Source organism: Tiliqua scincoides, chromosome 10, assembly GCF_035046505.1.
Source record: "Tiliqua scincoides isolate rTilSci1 chromosome 10, rTilSci1.hap2, whole genome shotgun sequence".
NCBI classification, from domain to species: Eukaryota; Metazoa; Chordata; class Lepidosauria; order Squamata; family Scincidae; genus Tiliqua; species Tiliqua scincoides.
The window spans coordinates 1,516,454-1,531,908 of record NC_089830.1 but is presented as its reverse complement, the minus strand read 5'-3'; the positions used below and the strand labels follow the sequence as shown (position 1 = coordinate 1,531,908).

The 15,455-nt window shown below is 50.1% G+C and overlaps 1 protein-coding gene across 1 annotated transcript in view; it reads left to right on the top strand.

The window, feature by feature from the left end:
* KCNQ4 (potassium voltage-gated channel subfamily Q member 4) overlaps positions 1-15,455 on the top strand; it is a 40,419-nt gene that overhangs the window by 22,176 nt on the left and 2,788 nt on the right. Inside the window, exons 9-12 of the mRNA XM_066638214.1 lie at positions 10,957-11,174; positions 11,958-12,060; positions 13,807-13,938; positions 15,183-15,318. Coding sequence (XP_066494311.1) covers positions 10,957-11,174; positions 11,958-12,060; positions 13,807-13,938; positions 15,183-15,318 — 589 coding nt within the window. The remainder of the gene's footprint in view (positions 1-10,956; positions 11,175-11,957; positions 12,061-13,806; positions 13,939-15,182; positions 15,319-15,455) is intronic.

The window sequence follows — 15,455 nt, the reverse complement described above, 5'->3', positions numbered from 1 at the left end:
CAAGCATGAGGAACCTGTGAGTGTGAGAGAGTGTGAGCAAATGCATCCGATAAAGAAACCACAGAGGTGCTGCTGAATCTGTTTTCTGGGTTTAACCCATTTTTGCCCGGCTCACAGGTGTACACATTTGGTCCCTATTGCATATGTGCAACGTTGGGCAGAAATGGCTTCAAAAACACAAGCAATGTTTCCACACAGTAGACCTGCTTGAAGGTTGAAATTATCTTTTAAATTTAAAACCTCAGCCTAAACCAGGGGTGTCAAACTCATTTCATATAAGGGAGCCAAAATTAGCATTCATTGTGCCTGCTGAGGGCTGGAAATGACATCATTAAGCAGGAAGTGACATCATTAAGCAGATGATGGCCATAAATAAGTACTTTCTCACACAGAAACTTATTGGCTGCAAGTGACAGAAGAGAAAAGCTGCAACGAGAGAGCCCAGTTATCATGCTGGGAGAGCCCAATTATAATGGGAGCCAGAGAAATTGCTTTTGGAGGCCACTTCCAGTCCACAGACTTTATGTTTGACACCCCTGGTCTAAGTATATTGTATCAAGAGAGCCTATCAATTGCTGGGTTGGGGGTTCTTCTCAGAAGTATACCTGGAAATGTGCTTGGACTGAGTAAACCAATAACCTTGGAGGTTAAATGTAAATTGCTGGTTGCTAGCCTGGAACACTGCTATTTATTATTACATACTCACAGTTATTGTTAGTAAAAACAATGATAGCATAATAGTGCCATTGTTGTATGGGGCACAACATAGAGTGAGAAGAGAGGTTTCTGCCCCATGGTACTTACAATCTATATATTGGCACAAGGGAAACAACAGAGGGGTGAAAGGGTGAAGGCAGGGATAAAGAGGGAGAGTGTGTACCATTTTGCAGTTGCATTTACTTCTATGTTACAATAGGGAGCAGGTGCAATGGCATGGCGCTTCAGTGATACTACAAAGATACAGGAGGTGTCTTGACCCTGTGGCATCTGACTCGAGGGTAGCCTGGACACCAGGAAATAATTCTCTTTTCCTCAATACTTCATGTCCCTGGGGGACTCGAGATTATATAGAGCTATTCCCATTAACAAAGTGCTTCTGTTTCCACTATCCCCCAGTCCTACAATACCAGTACAGTACAGCTTACTGGTGGCTTTGGATGATTTTCTGGTACTCCATAAATGTCCTGTAGGTGTCAAGAGTGGTGGCCCCAGGTATCTGAGGAGTGCCCTCTGCCAGTACCAGAGAAATAAGAGTGAAGGGGATAAACAGGCTTGACAAAGGGACTTAACAGCAGGCGGTTTTAAGGTCAGTTTTAGGTTTCCTGGGGTTTGGCCATTCTTTCTCCAAGTGGGCATCTCACAAAACTTTGTCATTTGTCTCACGAAACTTGTCACTTGTAATTTGTGTTGTTTTGGTGTTTCTCTCCTGTTCTTGTCCATTGGCTGTTCCAGTGTTGATTCAATCGTGGAGGTGGGTCCCTTGATTATTCTGGGAGTATCTCCCTGTGCAACTGAGGATCAAATCTTATCCAACTTCCCAGTGCTAATGCAACTCTGTCAGTGGGGTGTGCATCCTGCAGTGGGGAACAGTCACAGCGACCTCCTTATGGTAAAGGCAGTGGCGTCACTAGAGGGTGCAAGGCTGCAGATTGTACAGGGTAACGCCACCAAGGGGGGAAGGGGACACCGCTAATGGCCAAGGTTTTGGAAACCTTTGGGAGAATTTGTATTTATGAACAATATTTATGAACATCACATTATATATCATTGGAAAGGTAGTTTCATGCAGAATATAGTGAAACAAACTGTGTTGACATATCTATATTCTGTCAAACTATAGGCCAATTATAGTTCTTCTGTTACGCTACACATGCCTGATCTCATCTTGGAAGCTAAGCAGGGTCAGGCCCGGTTAGTACTTGGATGGGAGACCGCTTGGGATACTGGGTGCTGTAGGCTTATACCATGATCTGGGAAGCTAAGCAGGGTCAGGCCTGGTTAGTACTTGGATGGGAGACCGCTTGGGAATACCGGGTGCTGTCGGCTTCTACCATAGTCTTTCGAGACTGAAGGTTGCCAACCGTATAGGCCAATTAAGGAAAAACGAAAACCCAGTGCCTTTTGTAACAAAAAAGTGGATTTCCGTAGCTCAAAATTGACCAATGAGACTGTTTCAAGAGCCATCAAGGTGATATGATGACCCAGCAGGGAACCAATCAGGTGTTTGTATGGGTCGACTCTCATTTGCATGGATCACAGTGAATACTAGAACTCTTATTCTGTTGTGTGAGTGTCATCAAGTTGGCCACTGGTTTTTTTTTGTTTTTTTTTTGTTGGTTATATATGATAATATATATGATATATATGATAATAAATAAAGTTAATTTAATGGGGGTTTACCCCAGGCCTAGTGATGCCACCGCATTTAGTCTGTGCGTGTGATATTGTGCTTTAAAGGTGCAATTTTAACGATGAGGGTGCAGGGCAGTGATGCGGGGTGGGGCGATGATGTGTCACCCCACCCACTACCAGGGGCATTGTCCTGCCCCACCTATTGCACGGGAGGAGGTCCATCATGGGGGTGACACAATGACCTCCCTCATCAGGTGACACAAACCCTCGTGACACCTCTGGGTAAAGGAACATTTGCTCCCTTGCCTCGAGGTTGCATTGTTGCTGCATTGGCGCTGGAAAATTGGATTGGGTTGGGCACCGACTCTCTTACTAAGAACCAGGGAGGGGAAACTCATATAGGGTTTTCCAGACAGACAGACAGAACCTGTGTTACCTCGTTCATATCCCAGCTTCCTGATTGAACGGATTGTTCACTGCAGCTGGTTCTGTCTGTGCTGTGTGCTTGCCAGAATTTCTTCCTTTCTGCTTCGGATCATGGTAGCTTGGAGTGGCAAATAAATTGTCCCCTTAACTAGAACTCAGGAGTAGGATTAGAGTGAAGTACTTGGTCATGCTTACTGCGTGTAATTGGATGGTTCATCCAGCAGGTGGTGCTGACAACATATACTTCTGTTACCGGCTTCTGCAGGGCTTCCTTCCTCTTACACCAGTCTTGTAACTTTTTCCTACCCCCCCTTACTAACTTTTTCCCTTCTTCCCCCCCTTCCTGCCTCCCCCCTTCTGTTCTTTTTCTTCCCATCTCTCTAGCCAGATCTTTAGTAGTAAGCGGAGTTTCTTTCGGATTCACACCGGCTGGAAACAGAGGTACCGAGGCTTTGGATCTGCTACCAGGAGATGTTTTGGGGTTGAATCAATTCAGTTCTAGCTGTGGTCTTCTGTTATCTTCCCCCCCCCCCGTAAAATGCTTGGTGGAGGCATCGTGCCCGGATGCACAATGGAGACATGCATGGCCCCCCCCACACACCTTTTGTACCTTGCGATGACGTTGTCCTTGAATGGGAGATATGTCTGCTCTCCTATAACCAGATGGTCTGTCTCTAGTGCGGCTCTGTAGGGAGAGCGATTTAAATCTCTTGGACCGGCAATATAGTGACTCACGTTGGAATCACAAATAAGAAAAGTGGGGCTTCGAGCAGCGACTGTCCCCCATTTGAAAACTCTGCCCTTCCTTTTTCTTCTTAACCTACATTACTTTCCAGACACACAGACTTCCCTGCTGTTCCTCCTCACCCCCACAGCCCAGCCCTCTGTTTTATGCAAAGTTGACATATGACATGTTGGAATCAGAAAGCCTCGTCCATTGATCAAATGCTCACATAGTCAAAGCAATAATACACCCAATGGCATAGCTAAGGGGAGTGGAGGGGTAAATTGCCCCGGCTACCACACCTTGAGGGGTTGCCTTAGAAGCCTCTGAAAGGCACTTCCAGCTTTTGGCAAAAAAACAGAAGTGCCTTTTGAAGACCTATAAGATGTCGGGAGAGGGGGTTAAAAATTGGAAGGTTGTTATGGGGGCATAACACATAAATACACTGAAACAGTATCAGCTAACAGAGAATATCCATTGGTTTGCCAGACATGGGTGGGCAATTAATTCTCCTTATCCTGGGGATTGGACATGGAAAATGGCAAATGGTACCACTGCAGACCGGGATGACCACAGTAGCTGCCCACCAGGACTGACTGGGGAAGCTTATCCAGTAGTGTTGGACTGCAGCACAGAATGCTTTGGGGGTCAACCAGGTGAAGCTCTTCACTAGGTGCTCGGGACCTTGGCCGACCCCTGGGTGCCCAGGAAGATGCACGCAACTGCCCTTGTGAGGCCAAGAGTTCTTCCATCTGGGAACGAGGATGGCCAAGCCATGGAGGGGCTCCAGGGCCAAACCTCAGCAGCTAGACTCCCACTGTTTCCTGCTGGGTATGGTCAAGGCGGGGTTTAGGTCAAGGTGGGGTTTGACCTTCCTTGAGATCTTCTCCCCACCTGGGACTTTATCCCATCAACCATGCCCCAGTAAAGCTGTGCCCCCCTCCCCCGTTAAGGACATAAAAAGTGTTCTACCTTGGAAACAAACATGCCAGGATAGGCCTTTCTTTGTGCAAGCCCATTGAAATAAATAGGAGCATCCCTCTGTTTGCAACCTAATTCTAACCTGTACTGGAACAGGCAAGCCGAGTGGCCTGTACTCTATTCCGTGCAGCTATGGAGGTGGCTGGAGGGCAACTTGGGAAGGGGATATTTTTCCCCTTTCCCCTCCCAGCTGCCCCCTGTAAGGTAACTCGGATTTGCGCCAGCTATTTTGCTGGTGCAGATTTGAGCAGCCTGTGTAAAACTGCAGGGCCCAGGAGTGGGGGTTAGGATACAGGCAGGCTGCCACGGCTAATCCCAGGTCCAATCTGGCCTAGTCCACCCTCCCTCACCCAAAAATGCCCCTTCCCACCTCCAATACACTCTCCTGCCACCTCCCACCCCCTGCGCCAGCCTGCCTGGGCCGGGCCGGCACAAATTCATGCTGTTCTGGTGGTGCAGAGGCTAGATCCAGCCTCCATGAGCCGGCACAAGCCTTTGAGCCAACCCAGCTGACTCCAGAGTAGTTGTGAACATGCTTTGTTTGCAAGCACATTAACGACACTCCTGGGTTGACTCAGAGGACCTGCATTGGCTTAGAGCAGGGGTGCCCAAATCCCGGCTCTGGGGCCACTTGTAGCCCTCGAGGCTTCTCAATGCGGCCCTCAGGGAGCCCCCAGTCTCCAGTGAGCCTCTGGCCCTCCGGAGATTTGTTGGAGCCCATGCTGGCCCGACGCAACTGATCTCAGCGTGAGGGCGACTGTTTGACCTCTCACGTGAGCTGTGGGATGAGGGCTCCCTCCACTGCTTGCTTTTTCACGTCTGTGATGCAGTAGTGGCAGCAAAGGAAAGGCCAGCCTTGCTTTGTCCAAGGCCTTTTATAGGCCTTGAGATATTGCAAGAACTTCATTCATTCATATAAGTTCATCTTTAATATATTCATTTATGTAAACTTATGTAAACTTATTCAAATTTTAAATGTAAATTAATTCTTTTTTTCCCCGGCCCCCGACACAGTGTCAGAGAGATGATGTGGCCCTCCTGCCAAAAACTTTGGACACCCCTGGCTTAGAGCAATGTTAGGATTGTGCTGTTAAAGGGTTTTTAAGTTTGTCAGTTCCGTTGCAGGTCAAATCTTAAATCTGAATCCAGGTTATTTTGGAATTTATTTATTTATTTATTTATTTATTTATTTATTTATTTATTTCTCAAAACCAAACGTTAAGAAAAGGAAGAAGGAATTTTTCTCCAGCACACATATGCCTAAAGCTCTCACTCAGCTGCACTGGAGACCCACCTGCCTGTAGGTGCTTGACTACAGACTGGTTCTGGAATAACTCTTAGGGCCAGCTGTGAATTTGTAGCTTTGCACCCATCTTCCCTGCCCACGCAGCCGGGGGGAAGTGGTTGCATTAGCACGGTGATGTCACCACTTTCCCTGGGTGCAGGGTTCCCCACTGAGTGCTTGCTCCCACGGCTGGGTTTCTGCCTTCCAAAGGGTTCCATTACCCTTTTGTGCAGAAAAGCATCGCTTGCCAAGACGATTTCACAACCCCGTACCTGGATTTCCCCAGGGCTGTGTCCATGAAATTAGAAGTTTCCATTGTGGAGCGGCACTCCGATGACTTGGTTTTCACCTGAAGAACTCAGGCATGCAATCTGAGTTGCACACAACAGCTGGCCCTGAAGTTATTCTTTGATCTCCTTGGTTGAGATGCATGGGGAAGAGTGGGGGGAGGGGTGATTGAGGAGGTTGAAAACCGTCCCATCAGGACAACCCAAGAAATAGGCCTGTATTTTTCCATGAGTCCTTGCGTAAAGTAGTCTCTCTCAAACTGTGTGCCAGGGAGCCCCAGGGTGAGTTGAAATCTTACCTGGACCATCCCAGTGAGAAGATTGGGACGAATGGGCAAGCTTCCCAGCAAGACACCTTGCCCACAGAAACCCCTCTTTTTCTGCAATGTTCAGTGTCTTCTAGGGTATGTTGCCATGCCTTACCGCGGGTCCTGCTCTGCTAGTGTTACCTAACCTTGAAGAACAGCAGCTCTCCAGGGCTTCAGACAGGCTTTTCCTAGTGCTCTCTGCTGATGTCAGGAACCGAACCCAGAGCCTCTGAACCTGCCCCTCCCATTTGAAATTTGTGGGGTGGCCCTGAATTAGGAAACTTGCGCTTGGTTTTTGCAAAAAGTCTGAGCCTAGGGCAGTGGTTCCCAAGCTGCGAGCCGTGGCTCCCCAGGGAGCCATGCAATCAGCCAGGAGAGCCGTGGAATTGTCCCCCCCAAAACCCCCACCCTATACAGTGTATAGGATTGTAGCCGTAATGGGGAGCTGCGACTTGGATCAGCCCAATCTACATTTCACTTGGTAGCAGGACTCCCACTTAGAGGACCTGCCACAGGCAGACTGTTTCCCGTGCACCCTCAAACATGTCCCAGAGTCCTTTGCAGCACACAGACACGCAGGTGCCGTTTTGGTGGTTGAACTCATGTAGAAAACTTTTTCTGAAGGTTGAATGATGGAAAGTCGTTACAATGGTTTGATATTTTGCCATGTCTTTGTACCTGACCCAAGATCCTGTTCCAGGCTGTATGGAGTGATCCTTTGCTTGGATAACTTAGCCAGTGAATTGGCCTTTTTGAGCAACAGTGAGGCTTTGGGTCCCCTCCTTTCTCCCCCCCCCCAACGTAGTTTATGAATAACTGCAATTTTGTGGCTTTCAACGCCCAGCCTCCCAGAGCAGCGATTTTCAACGGCACATGGACCACTGTAGTGTTCCCCTCTTGTGATGTCACTTCCAGCTTCTAGGAGACTCCTCTGCTTCCTGCAGCTCCTTTTCTAGGGCAACTGTCCATAGTCACAGATTGTCTGTCCCGCTTCCTCCTCCGGCTCCACGGACAGTGACCCTAGAAAGAGAACCGCAGAACCCAGATGAGTTTTTTTCAGCCATTTTCAACCGCTGTGCTCCAAATTCCCACCTGCAGCACGCCTGTGAACCTTTCCTGACAAACCAGTGTGCCGTGGCACACCGGTTGAAAATCAGTTTCCTGGGGTGTTCAAGGATTCCAGCAGAAAACACCATCTCTCTTTTGGGAGTCAAGTCCCTGGGATGTTGCAAGGGGTCCAATTTTCGTATAAGTGGGAAAGGTAGACACCCTCTTTCTTCCATAAATGGCCTTGCTTGGGTTGGAGGTTTTAACTTCCTGCCAAGGGGGATGTTCTTGGGGCCCTTAAGCCAGAACATCGGACATCATAATGAGACCCCCCCATTTTAGTCAGTCCACATCCACCGACTCCCCCAAAACCTCCAGAGCCATCCAAACATCTCCTTTCCAGCATTCTTTGTCCAGCGGTGTCTGTCAGCATCTTGCTTCCGTTGAGTGTCTCTAACACTTTGTTTCCCCCTCTTTTTGTTTCCAGATTTTATCGTAAGTACCTTGCTAGCTTGTGTGCGGGGGGGGGGGGGTCTGGTTTCGAATGGGGTCTTGTGGCATGAGTCGATGGTGCCCTTTCCCTGTTTCCCCATTCATGTGTTAACAGGACAACGTGGATTGTATTCGTGATTGTCTGGGCTGCATGTGCTGGTTCATACCGATTGCCAGAGTTAAATGCTACTCTGAGTTAAACCCAGCCCAGAAAAAGCTGGATTCTACAACCTTGTGGATGTTTGTGCTATCTTAGGACTGGCTTTAGGGCCAAGCTTGATGTGACTTCTGGGGATCTGTGGCTGTATCTGCTACTGCTTTTCAAAAAAAAAACAAACAAGGGGGGGAGAATCCTGCAGCAGTGGCATAGCTAAGGGGGACGGGGGGTACCTTGCCCCTGGTCCAATGCCTTGAGGAGGTATCATAGAGCCCAATCCTGAGCTCTCCAGTGCCAGCGTTCCAGCCCCACCACTGGTGCTGGGTGTTATAAAAATGCCTTAAGGCATTCCCTTGCCAGGCAACAGGGAGGCTTCTGGGGGTGAGGAAAGGGGGCAAAACCAGCTTGGGGGAGGTTGGGCCGGAGGGCGTTTTGGGCCTGGGAGGGGCGTGGAGATGGAAGGAGGAACTTTTGGGACCCTTCTGTAGAAGGAAGGCAGTCCAAATGTCAAGCCCATCTTTCGCCTTCTTACCTTCTTGAAACTGAAGCTGGTGTGTGTTCCTTCTCGACGCAATTGCAGTGTCCCAAGCTCTGTAAGGCCAGCCTGTTGCAGGGGCAGAGACCAGCTTCTTCAAGTGACCCACCATAGATATTTTGACAGCTGTTACATTAGAAACCACACCCCCAAGACCATCCAGCTTTCACTATTCCAGCATAACCACCATTGGACCTTCTGGGACTTCATGCCCACTGTTCAAAATAGATTTTCCCACTATTTTATGATTTTGCATTTCTAGAATGCCCAGATTTCATCAGCATGAAACTCCCTACATTTCCATCCTTCTCCATTTGGGAAAAGGATCTAAATTCATTCATGCAAAGTTTGCTTACTATGAAAGTTTGCTTACTATGAAACACCTGAGCAGGAAAATATGTACTGAGAATTTGTCTGCCTACCTCTTTGACCCCGTGTTCAGTTTCAACTAGTTTATTAGGCCTTGTAATATCGATGTCTCCTAGGATAATACATCCTACATGTAAATGAACAATACAGAAATTGAAACCCCTGGAGTTGTGTCCCTCCCCCCAAAAAATCGGAAAGGTGTTTTTGCACTCCAACAATGGAATATCCACTGGTGTTCCTGGGGTGGGTTGGGGGGCAAAACCCTGACTGGCTCTGGAGGTGAGGAGAGGCCACTTTACACCAGTGGCCAGATACCTGAAGAAACTTAAGTGCTTTGCCACCCCCCTCCAGGAACACGAATGGGAATTTCCTACCCGGAACTGCTAAAAATTGAACCTGGGATCTTCTGCATACAGACCTTTTTCTCTACCACTCTAATAATAATTCTAATTATAAGTCCCTAATAATTCTCTCTATATTATCTAAATCATCACCGAAACAAACCCTAAGCCAGTACTTCCTAAGCTTTTTAGCACTGGGACCCACTTTTTAAACCAACACTCTACAAAGTTTACCAGTTTTTTAAAAAAAAGATCTAGAAAAAATATACAGAGTTGGCAGCCTTTAGTCTCAGAAGACTATGATATCGCGCTCTGAATAGTGTTCTGGAACAGAGTATCCTCTCCAGTGCGCAAAGCCTGGGTAAAGTAGATATGGAGGACAGACTGTTTCCCATGCAGCAAATCCCCCCTCTTCATGTCGCTGAAATGGTCCAATGGAAAGGCAGAGGCCAATACGGTTGGTTCCAGCGGCGTCGCAGGAGTTGCCAGAACGTGACTGTGTTCAGCCATGAACTGCCTCAGGGACTCCAGCACCGGATTTTGCCTCGAGGTTGACTCCTGAAGCCTTTTCCATAACTGGATGTAGCCACAAGGCAGTGGAGGTTTGGGATCAGAGTTTTCCTTCTCTCAGATGAGCTGCCTTCCCAGGCTGACGAGTCCCATCTACCCGGTGGCTGTTTAGTTGCCTCTTACCACAAGTACAGCCAAACTGAGGGCCTATTCTTATCCCCAGCCCCCAGGGGTTTATAGTCTATTTACAAGTAATAATAACCAAACGAAAGAGATTCTCAAACATTATCTCCCTATATTTACATAGGCTTGCAAACTGCAGGAGCTAAGCTGTTTGCAGAGCAGCCAGCAGCTTATCTTGCAAACTGCAGGAGCTGAGCTCCTTGTAGGGTAGTGAGCAGCTATCCCCTGAAGAAACCTCCAGCAGCCAAAAATCCTGAATGGGATAGAGCAGTAGCCATGTCAGCTCCACTGTATCACCGCTTGGGAATTTATGTAGGCTTGGGCTGCCCATCTCATTAAAGCCAAGGTTTTAGGTTGTGACTATATTTCAAACCATTTCAACTGATTTGAGAACAAGCCGACGTGCATCTCATCTGCCCAGTGGTGTAAACAGAGGGGGTGCAAAGCACTAAGGTTTGTCGGGAGCCTCCCCGTGGCATGCAAATGTTCTTCTCCCTCCCCTTTAGAGCCATTCCGGGAAGTGGGAGCAACATTTAGGTGTACACCTGGCTCCAAAGGGGAGGGGGGCCACTTGCGCGCTAGGGTGAGGCTTCCTGCAAAACTTTGTGCTTAGCACACCCTCTAGCTAAGCTGCCACGTGTGTGTCACAAACCACCTATATAGAATTTCACTGGAAATACTCTTGACTTCTTTGTTTAATTCCATTTAATTTTAGTGGAAAATAAAGTTTAGTTAAAGAATTATCTGCCTAAGATGAGAAGGGGCTTTGCTAGCAGATTTCTCCAGGCTGCCTCAGTACTTCAGGCAGTTGAGCCAGCTACCTGGTTTGGTCAGTGAGCTGTTTTCTGGAGAGCAGTTTCTCCGTCACCCCCTGTGGGTAGCTGCTTGCATCTTCCCCTCTTCCCAAACTTCCTGCCTCCCCATTTAACTTTTCCCTCCTGCCCCATAATCCTTTGCAGCAATAAGATGGGCATCAAGGACCGCATCCGCCTGAACAATTCCCAAAGGCAGAGCAGCCGGGGAAAGCACCACCCGGCCCCCCCATTGCGCCGCTCGCCCAGCACCGAGAACGTCCAGGAGGCCATCAGCCCCACCAAGGTGCAGAAGAGCTGGAGCTTCAATGACAGGACAAGGTTCCGGGCCTCGTTGAGGCTGAAGCCTCGAACACCAGTGGAGCGTAAGTCTCTTGGAGGCAACCAGGAATTGAGGCTGAGAGTGTCGAAAGGGAGGGGGTTTGCAGAGGGAGCTCTGAAGTGCCATCATGTGAAGTCGTGACATCACTGCCATTGAGGGCAGGACTTTGACCCCAAATGTACATCTTACAAAATTTTCCTTTAAAAAAAAAAAAGTTTTAACAAAGAAGAACAAACCAACACCCTTAAGTCCGCTTGCACTACCCAGAGGCTTAATGTCCTGCTCCGATGCCTGGGGCAGTGACATCATTATATTGTGCCCCAGGGCAGTGATGTCATGACTTCACGTGATGTCATGACATTATTTTCAGGTTTTTCCTGGAGGCTGGCGCTGGCACATAACCAGTAACCTGTGCCCCCTCATCTGGGCAGAGCCTGGAGGTAACTTCCTTTGTGCCACAAGCAACGCAAAGGCAGTCTTTTCCGGCCTCTCTCTGGAGGAGAGGGCAGGCACTGTGGGCACTTTTGTACATCATTACTTCTCCTCTGGAGGTTCCCAGCCTCCAGAGGGCATGGGAAGTGGCTGCAGCATGCACCTCATCCGTCAACTAGGGTGGAGCCTGGGAGCAGTCTTGTGCCCCGCCTTGGCAAAGTGCCCCAGGCGGGTGCTCCTCCGGCTCTGCCCTGGTTACTGCTCTGGTGCCATCCCCCCAAAGGCACAGTCTGCAGGCACACTGTCCTGGCAGCACAGGTCATCCCATCCAATCCAGGCCGCAGCCTGACATCCAGAGGTTTTGAAACAGTGCCTCCTTTTTTTCTGCCACCAGTTGATGGCCCTGCAGAGGACAGCCACGAGGAGAAGGCCTACCAGTGCGACTTGACTTTCGAGGACATCATGCCTGCAGTGAAGACGCTAATTCGGTCCGTCAGGTAAGCCTGACAGCCGCTGTGGTGGTGACAAGAGTAGTAAACCGGTGCTCCTGCGGGGGGGGGGGCTGTATGGCGCCTTGCAAAAGCACCCCGTAATCCCATTGGCCTGAGGCACCCACCTCTGTTAGCCTTGTCACCTTCACCTCCTCCCCCACTCCCATTATTGGGAAATAGGAGGAGTGGAGATGGTTGGCAACCTTCAGTCTCGAAAGACTCTGGTAGAAGCCTACAGCGCCCATTATTCCCAGGCGGTCTCCCATCCAAGTCCTAACCAGGCCTGACCCTGCTTAGCTTCCCAGATCATGGTCTAAGCCTACAGCACCCGGTATTCCCAGGCAGTCTCCCATCCAAGTACTAACCAGGCCTGGCCCTGCTTAGCTTCCCAGATCATGGTATAAGCCTACAGCACCCGGTATTCCCAGGCAGTCTCCCATCCAAGTACTGACCAGGCCTGAGCCTGCTTAGCTTCCGAGATCATGGTATAAGCCTACAGCACCCAGTATTCCCAGGTGGTCTCCCATCCAAGTCCTAACCAGGCCTGACCCTGCTTAGCTTCCCAGATCATGGTATAAGCCTACAGCACCCGGTATTCCCAGGCAGTCTCCCATCCAAGTACTGACCAGGCCTGAGCCTGCTTAGCTTCCCAGATCATGGTATAAGCCTACAGCACCCGGTATTCCCAGGCAGTCTCCCATCCAAGTACTAACCAGGCCTGACCCTGCTTAGCTTCCCAGATCATGGTATAAGCCTACAGCACCCGGTATTCCCAGGCAGTCTCCCATCCAAGTACTGACCAGGCCTGAGCCTGCTTAGCTTCCGAGATCATGGTATAAGCCTACAGCACCCAGTATTCCCAGGTGGTCTCCCATCCAAGTCCTAACCAGGCCTGACCCTGCTTAGCTTCCCAGATCATGGTCTAAGCCTACAGCACCCGGTATTCCCAGGCAGTCTCCCATCCAAGTACTAACCAGGCCTGGCCCTGCTTAGCTTCCCAGATCATGGTATAAGCCTACAGTGCCCGGTATTCCCAGGCGGTCTCCCATCCAAGTCCTAACCAGGCCTGACCCTGCTTAGCTTCCCAGATCAGGCATGTTTAGGGTAACAGTTGCTGCAGGAGAGGAAATGTGACCCTCTCCTCTCCTCCACGCTTTCACTCCATTCCCCTCTTCCTTGTCTAACCCGGGGAGTGGAAGGTGGAGAAGTGGGGAAGTAGCAACTGGCAGCACCGGCTAAGGGGGCAGCGTTTGACCCGCTGCCTCGGGTGCTGAGAGTTCTTGGACAAGACCCAAAACTCTGGCATTTCCAGCTACAAGGGTGATGGACAGCAAGGTAGGAGAGGTCCCTGCCTGTGACCTGGAGAACTACTTCCAGTTGAGGAAATAATACTGGATGGGATAGGACCCGTTTTTCTTTTGTTCCGGAGCAGGGGTGGCACCCCAGCAGAGTTCAGTTAGACAAATTCCAAACTTTTGAACACAGACCCTAAAAGGTTCCACATCACTGCCCTAGAGGCTGCTGCCTGATTTATGAATGCCATGGGGTGTGGCTGTAATGGCGATTGGGCCGCTGTGCTCCCCCCCACAAGTAGCAGCTTGCTTAACTCTTGATGTGCACAGCCTAATCTGCCTTGTCAGTTTTGCAAACAATCAAAAACTGGACCAGGATCCACTGGTGGGTCCCAGACCCACAGTTTGGGAACTGCTGTTCTAGGGAGCAAGGATTGACCGTGTGCGTGTGTGTTTTCAGGATCCTCAAGTTCTTGGTGGCCAAAAGGAAGTTCAAGGAGACGCTGCGGCCGTACGACGTCAAGGACGTCATTGAGCAGTACTCGGCTGGCCACCTGGACATGCTGGGCAGGATCAAGAGTCTTCAGACACGGTGAGCAGCAAGATGACCAAAGGCCATTTGGGAATCATGGCACTCTCCTCTCCTCTCCTCCACACTTTCAGCTCCCTGGGAGAGCTGGTTCCACCCAGAATGAGAGATGGACCCGCATTATGTGTCAGAGATAGCATTGGAGAACATTGCCAGTGTTTTGTGTGTTGAGAGATCTGGATTCAGGTTCTGCTTGTTCCATAGACATGACCTTGGACAGTCCCTGACTGTACCCTTCTGTACAAGATCCCTTGAATCTTCCTGTATTGCCACTGCCCTCCTCTCTGCCACGGCTGCATGGCAGAGTTCATGCTTTGGGTCAGAGGTCCTCTGTTCAATGTGCAGCATCTCCAATCAGAAGGGTCCCAAAAGTTCTCTATTTCTCTCTCCACCGGAGGGTTTGAAGGCTGCTGCCCCAGCTGCTTGGGTCAATGTCAGCTTTGCCAGCCAACCACCGGCAAAGACGTTTCATCTGTTTATATGTCTGTGACCATTTTGAGTGTGTTGTACAACCTCGGACATGATTCGGATTCCCAACTCTGGAAAGCAAACATTCTGGTGCCTGGATAGGACCTGGGGGTTAGAGCCTTGGTGGTGGGGGGGCAGAGCCCAAGGTCGGTCCCTTGGTAGAGCCAGGGAGTAGAGTCTAGCAGAAGACTTTAAATTCTGAAGCAGTGAAACAACTGCAGTGATGGCCAGAGACCTGGAGCTCAGACACTCTTCCCCACTGGAGCAGTGGCGTAGCTGGAGGGGGGCAGAGCACTCAGACTGGCAGGGAGGTGGGCGAGCGGCCCCTCCCTTCGGAGCCATTCCCAGCGGGGGGAGGGGCAAAACAGAGCCGCACGGCTCCGAAGGGAGGGGCTGCTTGCCCACCTCCCTGCCAGGCAGTGGTGGAGTTATAACCCCACAGTTGCTTGGCTATGTGGCAGTACTGCCATAGACCAGTAGTTCTCTTTGCAGGGCAGTTAGCAGCTACCTTGTAAACTCAAGGAGCTGAGCTGTTTGCAGGGTAATTAGCAGCCATCTGGTTTTTCAATAGCCTCAGAGCTTGAGGCTTGCCTGATTTTGCCATCACCTGTGTTTACACTGGCGGCTCTGCTCAGCTTCGGGACCCACCCAAAATCAGGTTGTGACCCACCAAGAGGCTCCCAACCCAAAGTTTGCTGCTGTAGACCATTTGTGGAATTTGGTTGCATGCGTGATTTTGTTTGCTTGTGTCTGTCTCTCCTCCCTCCCCCGCCCGGCAGCGTGGATCAGATTGTGGGGCGGGGCGCCGTCGCCATCGACAAGAAGGTACGGGAGAAGGGGGAGAAGGCATCTCTGGAGGTGGAGCTGGTGGACGAGCTCAGCATGATGGGCCGAGTGGTCAAGGTTGAGAAACAGGTAGGCGGGGCCAGGAGATGGTGGGGGGGCAGCCAGCGTCATGACCACAACCCCCCCTTGTGATGCATTGATGGTGAAGAGATCCATGCGTGCAGGTGGATGAAGCGAGCATGGACTCATCAGACAATTCTGTCCAG